Source organism: Xiphophorus maculatus, chromosome 15 (genome assembly GCF_002775205.1).
Source record: "Xiphophorus maculatus strain JP 163 A chromosome 15, X_maculatus-5.0-male, whole genome shotgun sequence".
NCBI classification, from domain to species: Eukaryota; Metazoa; Chordata; class Actinopteri; order Cyprinodontiformes; family Poeciliidae; genus Xiphophorus; species Xiphophorus maculatus.
This window is the reverse complement of record NC_036457.1, coordinates 2673622-2685774: the sequence shown is the minus strand read 5'-3', so window position 1 is coordinate 2685774 and position 12153 is coordinate 2673622. Positions and strand designations below refer to the sequence as shown.

The window sequence follows — 12153 nt, the reverse complement described above, 5'->3', positions numbered from 1 at the left end:
AAGATTTTATCTCCAAATATATAAGTGCAAATTTAAACTATTTGGTTAAAGCTGTTTCTTCTTTTTTGTACTTTTCACTGGAAATGTATCAATAAAACCCCTGACAGGTGCGAAGTGTGATCAATAAATTTGATTATAACAAGAAACAAAAAAAATAAAAACATGGAGATACACAGTTTTTCTCAACAGCAAACATCAGCTTATACATTCTTTAAACAAATAGCCATTTTGTTCTTTAAATTGATGATTGTGGCTTACAGCTAATGAAAACCCAATATGCACTTGAATGGCCGTCTTTGAAAAGTGAAAATTTGTTAATTTTATATTTCTACGTATTACATCTGACGTAAAATCAGCAAAGGTTTATACTAGAATTATTCCTCCTCCCTGAGTGGAAAAGATCCTATTAAATAAATCATTTATATACTCATGTAAAATTAGCATTTTTGAGATTAAATATCTCTAAAAATGGTAATTGTGTGGAGAGTTACTGCATTATATTGTAACATCTCCAACACAATCCTTTCTGTGACATTTAATCCCAACCCATATGTTGGGATTAAATGGCCCGACTCTGCCTTCTGTTATTATTCAGGCTTTGTTAGAGTTTACCACATTAACATGTAGGTATTGTGTGATTTGGCAGTATGGAAAACAGAGCTATGTGGTCAGTGATATGGTTTTCTCGCCGGACTCCATCAAAATCGCCATCGGCCAATCGGACAACATCATCTACGTCTACAGAATTGGGGAAACATGGTAAGTTGCTTCCACTTGGTTTATGTTTGCTGATGAATCAAAACACAATGTTTTAACATGAAAACCCAATCAGTGTCTTACAAAATTAAAGTATTTTGTAAGACTCTGAATTTGGGTGCAGCACTCTGAGGGATGTCAGATAGTTCCTGACCGTGTTAGAAATATCTGAAATGATTCTTAGTGAAACTCTGTATTTATTTGTGTTTTTGGAAAAATACTTAATTTTTGCATGAATAATGAATAATATGTGGACCAGTTTTTCATAAGGTTTCATCTTTCATAGGGGGGACAAGAAAGCTATCTGCAACAAATTTGTTCAGACGGTGAGTGAAGAGAAGCTGAGCTTTTATAGGAAAACATTTCAAAATCTTCTCACTATGGAAAATATGAAGGACAGGGATGCACCAATATAAAAGTTTGAGTTGATATTGATATCCAATATTAATATTGCTGCTACAGCAAATAACTGATGTTATTTATATTATATTTATATTTCCCTACCCTTTCAGCAACATGAAAAAACTGGACCAATCTGTCAAAAATTACAAAAATTCAAGCTAATTAATTTTAGTTTGAATTGTTCATCCCTATTTAGGTACAACACAAAGTATTTATCTTCTAATAACCTCAACTTTTACTGATGAATCTAAATTTGGTGCACCCAAATCTGCTTTTAATTCTCTTCCAACAAAAAGTCACCAAAATCCTGTTGTTACTGCTAATAACAGACACAACTTTATTCAATTTTTTAATTCTTTTAAACTGAGTCTGAAGGAATTTGTAAACTGTTTGGTTTGGTTTAATGATGCAAATATGTAAAAACCCATTAATAAAGTTATGGATCTACAATTGTTTACACAACCTTTTTCTGACTACTTTATTTGTTTAATCAAATTATTGCAGGTTTAGGTTATTGTTGAGCAGGTTGAAAAAGGTTACAACAATTTTCTTTAAATGATTTATGTATATTTTTTTGCCCACAAACACTTTTGATGGTATCTGTGTTTTAAATTTGAAAGCCACTCTAATCTCTACTTTAATGTATAAAATTTAGTCCCTAAAAGTGTTTTTTTGTTGTTAATTTTAGAGACATTTGTCCCAGTAATGGAGAAACTCCGCTGAAAGTTTCAGTTTCTGCAACAAAGAGAAACTGAAACTAAAGAGTATTTAACTTGACCAACTCTGTTGCAGAGCTCTGTGACTCGCCTTCTGTGGCCTGCAGAAAGTGTTATTGTTTATGGATTAGTTGATGGCAAGGTAAGTCACTGTCATTTTAACACCTTTTCTAAATTTATCACATTAATTTTGTATATGTAAACTTGGATTAAAACAAGAATGTGCAAAAATGACCCACAATCTTCTGTTTTTTTTTCAAGAAAGATGGATAAATTATTAGTTTATAGATTCTGCACAACTCATATTCTATAAAATTGATTTATATTCCACTGATTGCAAAGTTACCATTTTGCAAAAAACAAAGAAAGTAATGAAGTTGTGATTTCTTTTCTTCTCAGATCCGTGTGGCCAACACCCAGACGAATAAATCCTCCACCGTCTACACCACCGAGTCCTGCGTCGTCTCTCTGACGGCTAAGTAAATGTCTAATCCCCACGGCGCCCCCTACTGTTATTAGCACCCTGATAAAGATGTGCAAAAAGCCTTTAAGTTAATCTCACTTAAGAAATGTAGGAAAATTCAACCTTTAATTGTAGTGTCAGTGGGGTTTACTAGTAATCCATCCCTTCATATTTCACTGGGTGATAAATATTTAAAAATTACTGTTTGGAAATGAAAAATTCATGTCAGCCATCTTTTCTTTAAGCATTTTGCACAGCTTAACCAGAGTTTTTAGTTTTTTTTTAATTTTAGGGATAAAACTAACTTAGCAACCGATTAATCGTTATACAGAGTCAAAAAAAGGCAATTCGCTGAATGAACAGCAGTAATTAAGCCAAAACTGTACAAAAATTATAGATATTTTTTATTTTAGATAGAAGTATTTTTTTAGCTGCAGATGCATTATTTGCTACAAATGATCAAATGTTCATTAAAGAAATTTTATGCTATTAAATTATTTATTTTCCCATTTAAAACAATGAGTTGAGTTATTAATTTACATTTTGTGTATTTCTAGTTTTGTATTAAAAAGGCTTAAGTTGCTAAATGACACATTTGTAGAATGTGCCATTTTGTATCATCAGATAAATTGATTACTAAAACAACTGTTAGTTACAGCCCTAATTAAGTTGGGACTGACAGCTTGAATGTTCTGAAATAATAAAAAATATTATGTCTAGTCCTAATGTATTACACAAATTATCCAGCTGTTTTACATCTTTGTCCCTGAATGAAAAAGATAAAGTAAAAATCTTTTTTCATATCAGTGTTTCTGGTAAAGGGATCCTCTCGGGTCATGCCGATGGGACGGTCGTTCGCTACTTCTTCGATGATCAAGGCTCAGGGGAGTCTCAGGTGATTTCAGATTAAATCTGCATATTCATCAGTTACTGGACTTTCTTACAACGGCGTATCAGGGCCTTAGATAGAAAACAAAAAGGAGTACAAGTTGAAAATTTACTAGAAAAAAATGTAACTTTTGATTCACCTCAGAAATTTTTTGGAAAAAAAAGGAAATTCTCTAGAAAAACGTATAAATTCCCACATTTTGAAAATTTTTGATTTTGAAGCTCAGAAAGTTTTCTCTCTCAAATTTCCAAGGTGAATCTAAAAATGTGGGTGTTTTTTCTAGCAAAGTTTTGACTTTTCAAATTCAGAAATTTCAAAGGCTTTTTTTTCTTGAAAATTTCTGAGTTTTTTGGGAGAATTTTACTCATCTTTTCTTTTTTTTTATCTACATTGGCCCTAATACGCCGTGGTACTTTCTTGACTCCCTCAGAGGTTTTCACGTTTCTGTGTCCGTCTTGTTGTTCCTAAGGGTAAGCTGCTGACCCACCCGTGTCCTCCGTACGCGCTAGCTTGGGGCGCCAACAGCATCATGGCGGCCGGCTGCGATAAGAAGGTGGTGGCGTACAGCAGGGAGGGCCAGGTTCTGCAGAACTTCGACTACAGCCGAGACCGATCGGAGAGGGAGTTCACAGTGGCGGTCACCAGCCCCAGCGGCCAGTCCGTGGTGTTCGGCAGCTTCGACCGGTCGGTTTGAATCTGCTTCTGTTGTGTTGCTATGGAGACGTAGAATTAGAGAGGTTTTTTTCACCAGTACACTTCTTCTGTATCTGTAGTTCAGAATGATGTCTACTTATTTAGACTTCCTATTCTGCAAGAGTTTATTAGAACCATTTTAGAAAGGAAATCAAAATTTACACAAAAAAAACTCTGAAATTTTGAGATGATATCAGACATTTTCTAGAAAAAACTTGGAAAATTGTCAACTTTCAAAAGTTCATATTTTGAAAGAAAAGACTAAGACGTTTTATAGAAAAAGGTGAAGATTTCTGAGCTCCAAAAGTGCAAAATTTGCACAAAAAAATCTGAAATTTTGAGATTAATCTCATAGATTTTCAGAAAATTTCCAAAAGCCAAAATTTTTCAACTTTACAAGTTCACAAAATTTCAAAATCTTTAGTAGAAAATATGTGAAACTAATCTCAAAATGTTAGTTTTTTTTGGTGCTCAGAGATTTCAGCGTGTTTTCTAGACAATTTCTGAGGTTTTATTGGAACAATTTATTGTGCAGTAAAATTAGTTTTCGTGGCAGGCCTACTCATGCAACAGTACACTTGAATGTACTTCATGTTACAATGCATGCACTCTAAAATGAATGCATGCGTTGATTAATGGCGTTTCTAAATATAAAAAGTTTTACTTTTTAATAAATTTTTTGTAATAATTTATCACTTTCATGCAGCATGAATTTTGTATTTTTAATAGTGAAAGGTTTTGTTTTAAAGTGTTTTTTTTATTTAAGTTTTTACGCTGCAGTATATTGTATTGTTACAGATTAACTCCAAAGTCTCAGAGGTTTTTCTTGGTGATTATCTTGCAGACTGCGGGTGTTTAACTGGGCTCCCAGGAGGAGCAAGTGGGATGAAGCCAGACCCAAAGAGATCTCCAACCTCTACACCATCACCAGCTTGGCCTGGAAGAGAGACGGATCGCGTCTTTGTGCTGTGAGTCTGCTGTGTGGCGCTGTAGTTAGATAACTAAAGCAAGAGTAAGATCTTTTCTGAACCATTCTGTGTGTTTCTTTGGTGGCTGTGTTTTTGTAGGGAACATTGTGTGGCGGAGTGGAGCTGTTTGACTGCTGCTTGAGAAGAGCCATCTATAAGAACAAGTTTGAGATGACCTACGTTGGGCTGAGTCAGGTAGGAACCCGACGACCAGCACAAACCTTTCTGTTGCTATGTAGATGAAGCATGCAACTGCATTTACCATCATCATCTCTGTCTCATGTCTCCCTTGTTCCTCCCAGGTGATCATTAGGAACCTGTCCACTGGGACCCGGGTGGTGCTGAAGTCCTACTATGGCTATGAGGTAGAAGAAGTGAAGATCCTGGGAAAAGATCGCTACCTGGTGGCTCACACCTCTGACACGCTTCTGCTCGGCGACCTGCTGACCAACAAACTAAGCGAGGTGCTGGACCCGTCTGTTGTCTTTTAAATAGTTTATTATTCTGTTGTCGTTTTTGAAGTTTTCTATTTTAAAAACGTTTTATCGGTATTTAAGAAAAATTATAAAAGGAAATGGGCAAGAGTGTTAATGAAGAAATAAAAGAAGTTTTAATATACAAATTAAATAAAAAATTAAATGGTCAGATAAACATATTGAAATAAATAATATTTTAAAAGAAATGGGAAGTTAAAAAAATAAGCAAGAAGAACCCTTTTAGTTAAGTAAATTAACAAAATATATAGTGAAATAAAAAATAAACAAGTGGGCACTTTTTTATAAATTTAAAAAAATATATTTTTAATGATAAAAAAATAAAAAGAAATGGACACTTACTTAATATTTTTATATATTAAGAAATTAAAAATTGCACTTATTTGCAACAAATAAAACAATATTTTCTAAATAAATAAAATATAGCAAAGTAAATTAAAATAAGAAAAGGGACAGGTTTACTAAGACATATTTTAAATATGAAAATAGAACAGTTAGAGCACTTTTTAAATACAAAACAAATGAATTAATAACCATTTTTAATAAAAAAAAAAGGAAAAAAGTAATATATTAAAATTAAAACTTAATTTAAAAAAAAACAATGGGCAGTTTTGTGTCAGATTAATAAATTTCCTTCTATTTCCTTCTTCAGGTTGCTTGGCCGGGTTCTGGAGGAAATGAAAAGTTCTTTTTTGAAAATGAAAATGTAAGTTTACCAATATATTTTTGTTTATTCAAAAACTACAGTGATGTAAGCTGAAAAAAACAACAGCTAAATTTATAAAACTGTGCTGTTGTTTGAATTAAAATGTGTGCTTCCAGGTGTGCATGATTTTTAATGCCGGGGAGCTGAGCCTGGTGGAGTACAGCAGCAACGAGATTCTGGGATCAGTCAGAACCGAGTTCATGAATCCACACCTCATCAGGTAGGCAGGAAACGCATCTGACCTCTGACACACACATCAGCAGAGTTAACAGAGCAGCCAGAACTGAAGATTAAAAGCCATTCTGTAATTTTAAACATTGAAAACAAGCAGTTTTATCAGCAGAATTTGAATATTTGGAGTATTAAGATAAAAAATGAATTAAGTTGTAGCAGATTTTTGGTGCATATCTGCACAGCTGTCCACTAGATGGCGATATCGATCTTTGCAGAAACCCAAACAATCAACATCTAGATTTCATTCTTGCATGTAAAACATTCAGTCACTTATAACTGAGCAGTATTTTTTTCTCCAGTGTGCGTCTCAATGAGAGGAAGCAGAGAGGAGTGGAAGACAACAAGAAACTTGCTTACCTGATCGACTTAAAGACCATTGCTATTGGTAAGAAACAGGAGGTGTGTTAAAAAAAACAAGGTTGTTTGGATAATTTCAATGCAATAGAAAGAAAATCAACATGTCCATTAAGATCAGGACTGTTTTTGATGTCCATTAGAAATGTTTAATGTGTCAAATTAAAAACAGTATAGAAAATTTCATGAAGATTTTTTTGTGTGTGTTTTTTCGTGTTTCAATATGATTATCAGCAATGTGCAGCTTTTCAAAGGTGATAATATTTGAATTTTTATCCCCAAAAATCATTTATGTCAAAGCAGAACTAGATCGTAGTTATTTTTTACTAAAACACTCCCAAAGTAAGAATGTTTAAGTGTCTAGAAACTTCATTTATTCTGTTTTAATTAAAGAAAAACTGAATGCTAACAGAGCTGACGGAGCAGTTAATGTTTGTTTCCCCCACTGGATAGCTGGATGATTTTTAATCCTGAACCCAGGTTTAAGCCTTGTGCTGGCAGCCTGGCTGCCCCTCAGTTAATCTGCTGGTTGTTTTTGTTTTTCCCGTCCTCAGTGGACTTGGCTGCAGGCTACAACCTGGGAACCATCAGCCATGACTCCAAGATTGACTGGCTGGAGCTCAATGAAACTGGACGCAAACTGCTGTTCAGGGACAAGAAGCTGCGGGTGAGAATGAAACCTCAGCGCCCCAAGAGCCTGAAAGACTGGAAACGATGAGATAAAGAGCTGCAGGCAGCAAATTAGAGAGGCCAAATGACAGATGGATATAGCAGGAAAAAAACATTCATCCTTAGTTGGGGCTTGTCTGCTGTCAGAGCTGCATCCATCACCCACAATATGCCTGGAGGCTCTGCATGGGAGCAGCTTGGTCACCTGGGAATTAGGATGGACAGTTGGGATAAACTAACCATTATGGATCACTGAAGAGGCTCACTTTCCACTTTTCTTCATTCTAAGCTTTAGATTCAGTTTGTTTTTCACATAGCAGAATAATAGTGGATTATTTAAATTCTTAGAGTCGAAAATAGTGAATGCAAATCTGCTTAGCTAATAGCCATTTCTTAAAAACTAGCTCATGTCATAATTTCATTTGGGAAACTATTCTAATGACAATAAATAATAATGCTACAAATCAATAGCTATACATATAGACACGTCATCAATATCAATAAATAATACGTCTGGTAGAATATTCAATATGTGCAATGTTCACTGAACTTCAATCCAGAATCGCACAGCATTCTGGGAGATGTAGGCAGAGAAAAGGCTTCAGCTGTCCAACTTCTCATGGCTCACTAAGCAAAGTTGGTGGAATAAACTAACTCACTTACTCTTTGGTTGCCTAGCAACGACTTGCTAGGTGGTTTTTGCATGATTTATCTCATGCAAATAATTTTGCTAAAATCTGCTTTGTTGCATCTTTATTTTAAGAAATATTGTTGGTTCTGCACTCTTTTTGCCAAATTATTAAATCTAATAATTTTATCTGATCTGACAAAATGTCTGAAGGGTGGAGCAGGGTGAGTGTGAAAAGTGTGACAGTTTAATTTTTCCCTTTTAAGGGTTCAAAGGTTTGATTTAAATCCATAAAAATGCTTGAATTTTAATGAGGCGTTTTCAAGGTTTGTAAAGTGATTGATTTTTGTATTTTTTTTATATTCAAACTGTGTACAGTTCTTTAATCTAAACCTTCATTGGAAGCCTAAATTTATGGTTACTTTCATACATTTAATAAAAAGACAGACTTTTTTTCACTGTTACTGTCTGAAGTTAAATCAGACTAAACTTTCCTTGTTTATGTCAGTTAGAATTACCATAATTATTTTCTAAATGCCAAAAAATATTTTTTAGAGATTTGATTTTGTAACTTCCTTTTTGCTTCGTGTTTAAGCATTTAATTTATGCAATCATTTATCTAAAGACAATTTGTATTGTTTCTGTGTAATGAATATTTATTATTCCTAATGCCTCAGTGACTTATTGATCGTCTCATATTTTGAATGTTAAAGTTATTGAAGTTGCAAGATTTTCTTTTTTTTAAATTAATGTTTTGTTCTCGGACCAGTCAGGTGTATAGAGTGTGACATTTCCAAATATATAATTTTCCATGAGTTTAAAAATTACCTTTAAGGTGCTTGAATTTTATAGTGAATTTTATAGAAAGAGTACAAAGCCCTGCTTTTTTCAATGCAGCGGATTGTTTTTAAGCTTGTTGAGGATGAATCTTGTGTTTTTCGCCTTCTCGCTCCTCCTCAGCTCAACCTGTACGACATCGAGTCCCGGGTGAAAACCACGCTGCTCAGTTTCTGCTCGTACGTCCAGTGGGTGCCCGGCAGCGACGTGGTCGTCGCCCAGAACCGGGGCCACATCTGCATCTGGTACAGCATCGACAGCCCAGAGAGCATCACCATGTTCCCCATCAGGGTGGGTGCACAAGCCTTCCTGGCTGATCTTTTGAGATGCTAGCTCACGTTTTTCCTCATGATTCCATCTGTTTTTGGGAAGTACAAAAGTTCATCTCACAAATAATTTTGTTAAATCTGACTCAGCCAAAACAGGAAAAGCTGAATCGTATTTAATGTGTACATCATTTAAAGCATTTCTATGTGTTTTTTCATTAAGAATAGCCCAAATATTTCTTTCTGTATTCAACATCACTCTTTATGTTTTGCTGTAATTCTTTAACGTGAATTAGATATGCACTGGTTTTTATTTATTTTGTAGGTTCTTGTGAAGTGATGTCAGACTATCGCACGCCTTCAGTTTTTCTTACAGCTTCATATGTTTTATATTAAAAAAAAGTATTTTGTTTGATTTTGTTATTTATATAAATTATTCTTGTTGAGACCAAAGGACCAGACTGAAGACTTTTATCATCCAGTTTTTGGTAAAAAGAGAAAAAACAATAAATGATGCAAACAGAAATTACTGAGCTTGTTTAAATTTATCATGTGATTAACTGATTTATTGTTTATTGCGACTGGCCTACGTATCAGTGTGAAATGGATGATATCCAATATGAATGCATATTATCAATCCACCAAATATCCAGAATGAACATTTTTGTATTTAAAATGTCTTCAGTTGAGAGCAAAGTGGAACTGAAATCAAACTTCTTGTGTCATACAATAGACTTGGTGAATAAAGTTGATCTTTTTTGTCCCAGGGAGACATCATAGATCTGGAACGAGCCGATGGAAAGACAGACGTCATAGTGACGGAGGGCGTCAACATGGTGGCGTACACTTTGGACGAAGGCCTTATTGAGTTCGGTACCGCCATCGACGATGGAGATTACGACAGGTAGGTCCAGTCCTCGCTTCCTGGAAGAATAAAAGAAGAAGATGGCTCTAATGATGAGTGTGGCGCAGTGTAAACATGCATCCGTCCCTCGGTGTGAATCACTGCGGCGCAGCAGGGCGAGCAGAAGAACCCAGATGTCCTTTTATCCCTCAGCTTCCTCCTGCTCCTCTTGTTTTTCTGCAGCCCTCTCAGGCCAGCTGGGAGACGTAATGTGTCTCCTCAGCATGTCGTGACTTGGACACCTCCAAGAGGAGCCTCTTGTGAAGGCTCCTCATCGAACGGATGAAATAATTAGCTGACCTCTTATTTCAAAGAAGGAGCAGCTGAATTTTTTACAATAACTCTCTTGGGTTTTATTAGAAATGACCTTTTATGCTTCCTTGAACAGGTTAGAATGAGTCTACAGATTATACAAAACATATTCATTACATTATTTTGCAGATTTTAGTCCGCTCAGTTCTGCCTATTCTTAGCTGTTTTGGGGCCTCTTGTCACTTTAAATCCAAATAAGCTGCTGCTGGCCACATCCCCCAACTCAAAGTTTACACTCGCACGTGAAAATGGCTGCAAATAGATGTGCAATTATGCAACCATACATCTTTGAAAAGCATTAGCAGAGCCTCCTGCACAACCAAAAAAAATTCAGCAAGTGGTTTCTGGACGGTAAGTCATCAACAAAACATTTCATTTTCAGCAGCCATTGTACAGCAGTAAAACCAGCCGACCAAACATGCTGGAACTCAGCTTGGGTTGCTAGGTAACGGGCGGAGTTGCTGGGTAACGGGCTCTGCTCAGCTGGGGTAACTAGGAGGGGTAGGCCCTGCTGATTTGTCAAGTTACATTCGGGAGATTTTTGAAACTCATTTTCCAGACACCAAAAAACATTGACTTATTGCCTAAAAACGACTGGTTGTATTTTTTTTAATCACTTGTTCTGTTTTTAGAAGCAGTTAAGAACCAAATGGAAGTACAGAAGCATGCAAATGTGAATTTTGCATAAAACATCCCCTTTCAAAATGACTCTTATTAGCTTTACCTAAATCTCTTACCATCTGTCAGTCACAGTTCCTTACAGAAATGTTCACATGTCTTGCACTTTTTCAGAAAGTGGCTTTCATTTCAATCCTCACTTCTGTGAGGTTTACAACTGAGTATCAGGGCCAAGCTACAATAATGTTTGATTAATTAAAAGAATATAGTCATAATATCAGCAGCATAAAGAGGCAATTTTACCAGAAGAAGATCTTAAAATTACAAGAAAAAATTTGCTTTAATGAGAAAAAAGCTTGGATAATTAATGATCTCATGAAGTTACTATTTCATTCTCTTAATATTTTATTCTCATTTATTTCGAATTACTAGATATTACTATTACTGTATCCTTGCAACATTATGACTTTATTTTTTGTAAAAAATAAAAAAATCTTAGCCCGACCCTTTTTATTTAATCGTAGAGTTCACCTGAATTGAAAGTCCACAAAAATAGAAGCTGTAAAACACGAATGTCAAACAAGATGGCGGCCTGACATCACTCTGAACTAAAAGGAGCGCAGTGGTGAAAAATATCCATATTTTCCCAAAATTAAACTTTCAAAAACCAAACGTTGATAAGACTGATTTATCGCCAGCCTATTGATCAATCCCATTAATCGTTTAAGTCCTAATTCTATTCCTACAGATGAATTATTTTAGCTTCACAGTTGTTGACATCAGGATTTGTTTACAAATTGCAGTAAAAGAAGTAAGTAGAGCTGAAAAAACGTCTGCAGCAGCTGCACTGTGTTTGATGCTTGGATGAAAGACCCGACAGACGACTCGGGGCGTCCTTAATTGACTGTTTGTCGAGTTTCAGGTTGTATGTCGTTGATCTGTTTTTTTCCAGAGCAACAGCGTTTCTGGAGACGCTGGAGATGTTACCAGAGACTGAGGCCATGTGGAAGACACTCAGCAAGTTGGCTTTAGAGGCGCGCCAGCTGCACATTGCAGAAAGGTCAGCAGGTCAACAGAAATACACAAACCTGCGTTTTTAAACGCTTTCCTTTTCTTTAACAACTTCTGGAGAAAATATGCTGGGAGAACTGAATTCTCCCCCATAACAAAGAAATATTTTGTTCATAAGAATGCGTAATTAGATTCCCCAAAATGTCCGGGTATACAAAATTAAACACAAGCAC

The 12153-nt window shown here is 35.4% G+C and overlaps 1 protein-coding gene across 1 annotated transcript in view; it reads left to right on the top strand.

Annotated features, from left to right (window-relative positions):
• ift172 (intraflagellar transport 172) overlaps positions 1-12153 on the top strand; it is a 39657-nt gene that overhangs the window by 870 nt on the left and 26634 nt on the right. Inside the window, exons 3-18 of the mRNA XM_023348064.1 lie at positions 647-759; positions 1043-1082; positions 1951-2016; positions 2274-2353; positions 3145-3232; positions 3696-3910; positions 4764-4887; positions 4987-5082; positions 5190-5351; positions 6034-6087; positions 6204-6307; positions 6621-6706; positions 7230-7342; positions 8933-9100; positions 9843-9979; positions 11862-11969. Of these exons, the coding sequence (XP_023203832.1) occupies positions 647-759; positions 1043-1082; positions 1951-2016; positions 2274-2353; positions 3145-3232; positions 3696-3910; positions 4764-4887; positions 4987-5082; positions 5190-5351; positions 6034-6087; positions 6204-6307; positions 6621-6706; positions 7230-7342; positions 8933-9100; positions 9843-9979; positions 11862-11969 (1754 nt within the window). The remainder of the gene's footprint in view (positions 1-646; positions 760-1042; positions 1083-1950; positions 2017-2273; positions 2354-3144; positions 3233-3695; positions 3911-4763; positions 4888-4986; positions 5083-5189; positions 5352-6033; positions 6088-6203; positions 6308-6620; positions 6707-7229; positions 7343-8932; positions 9101-9842; positions 9980-11861; positions 11970-12153) is intronic.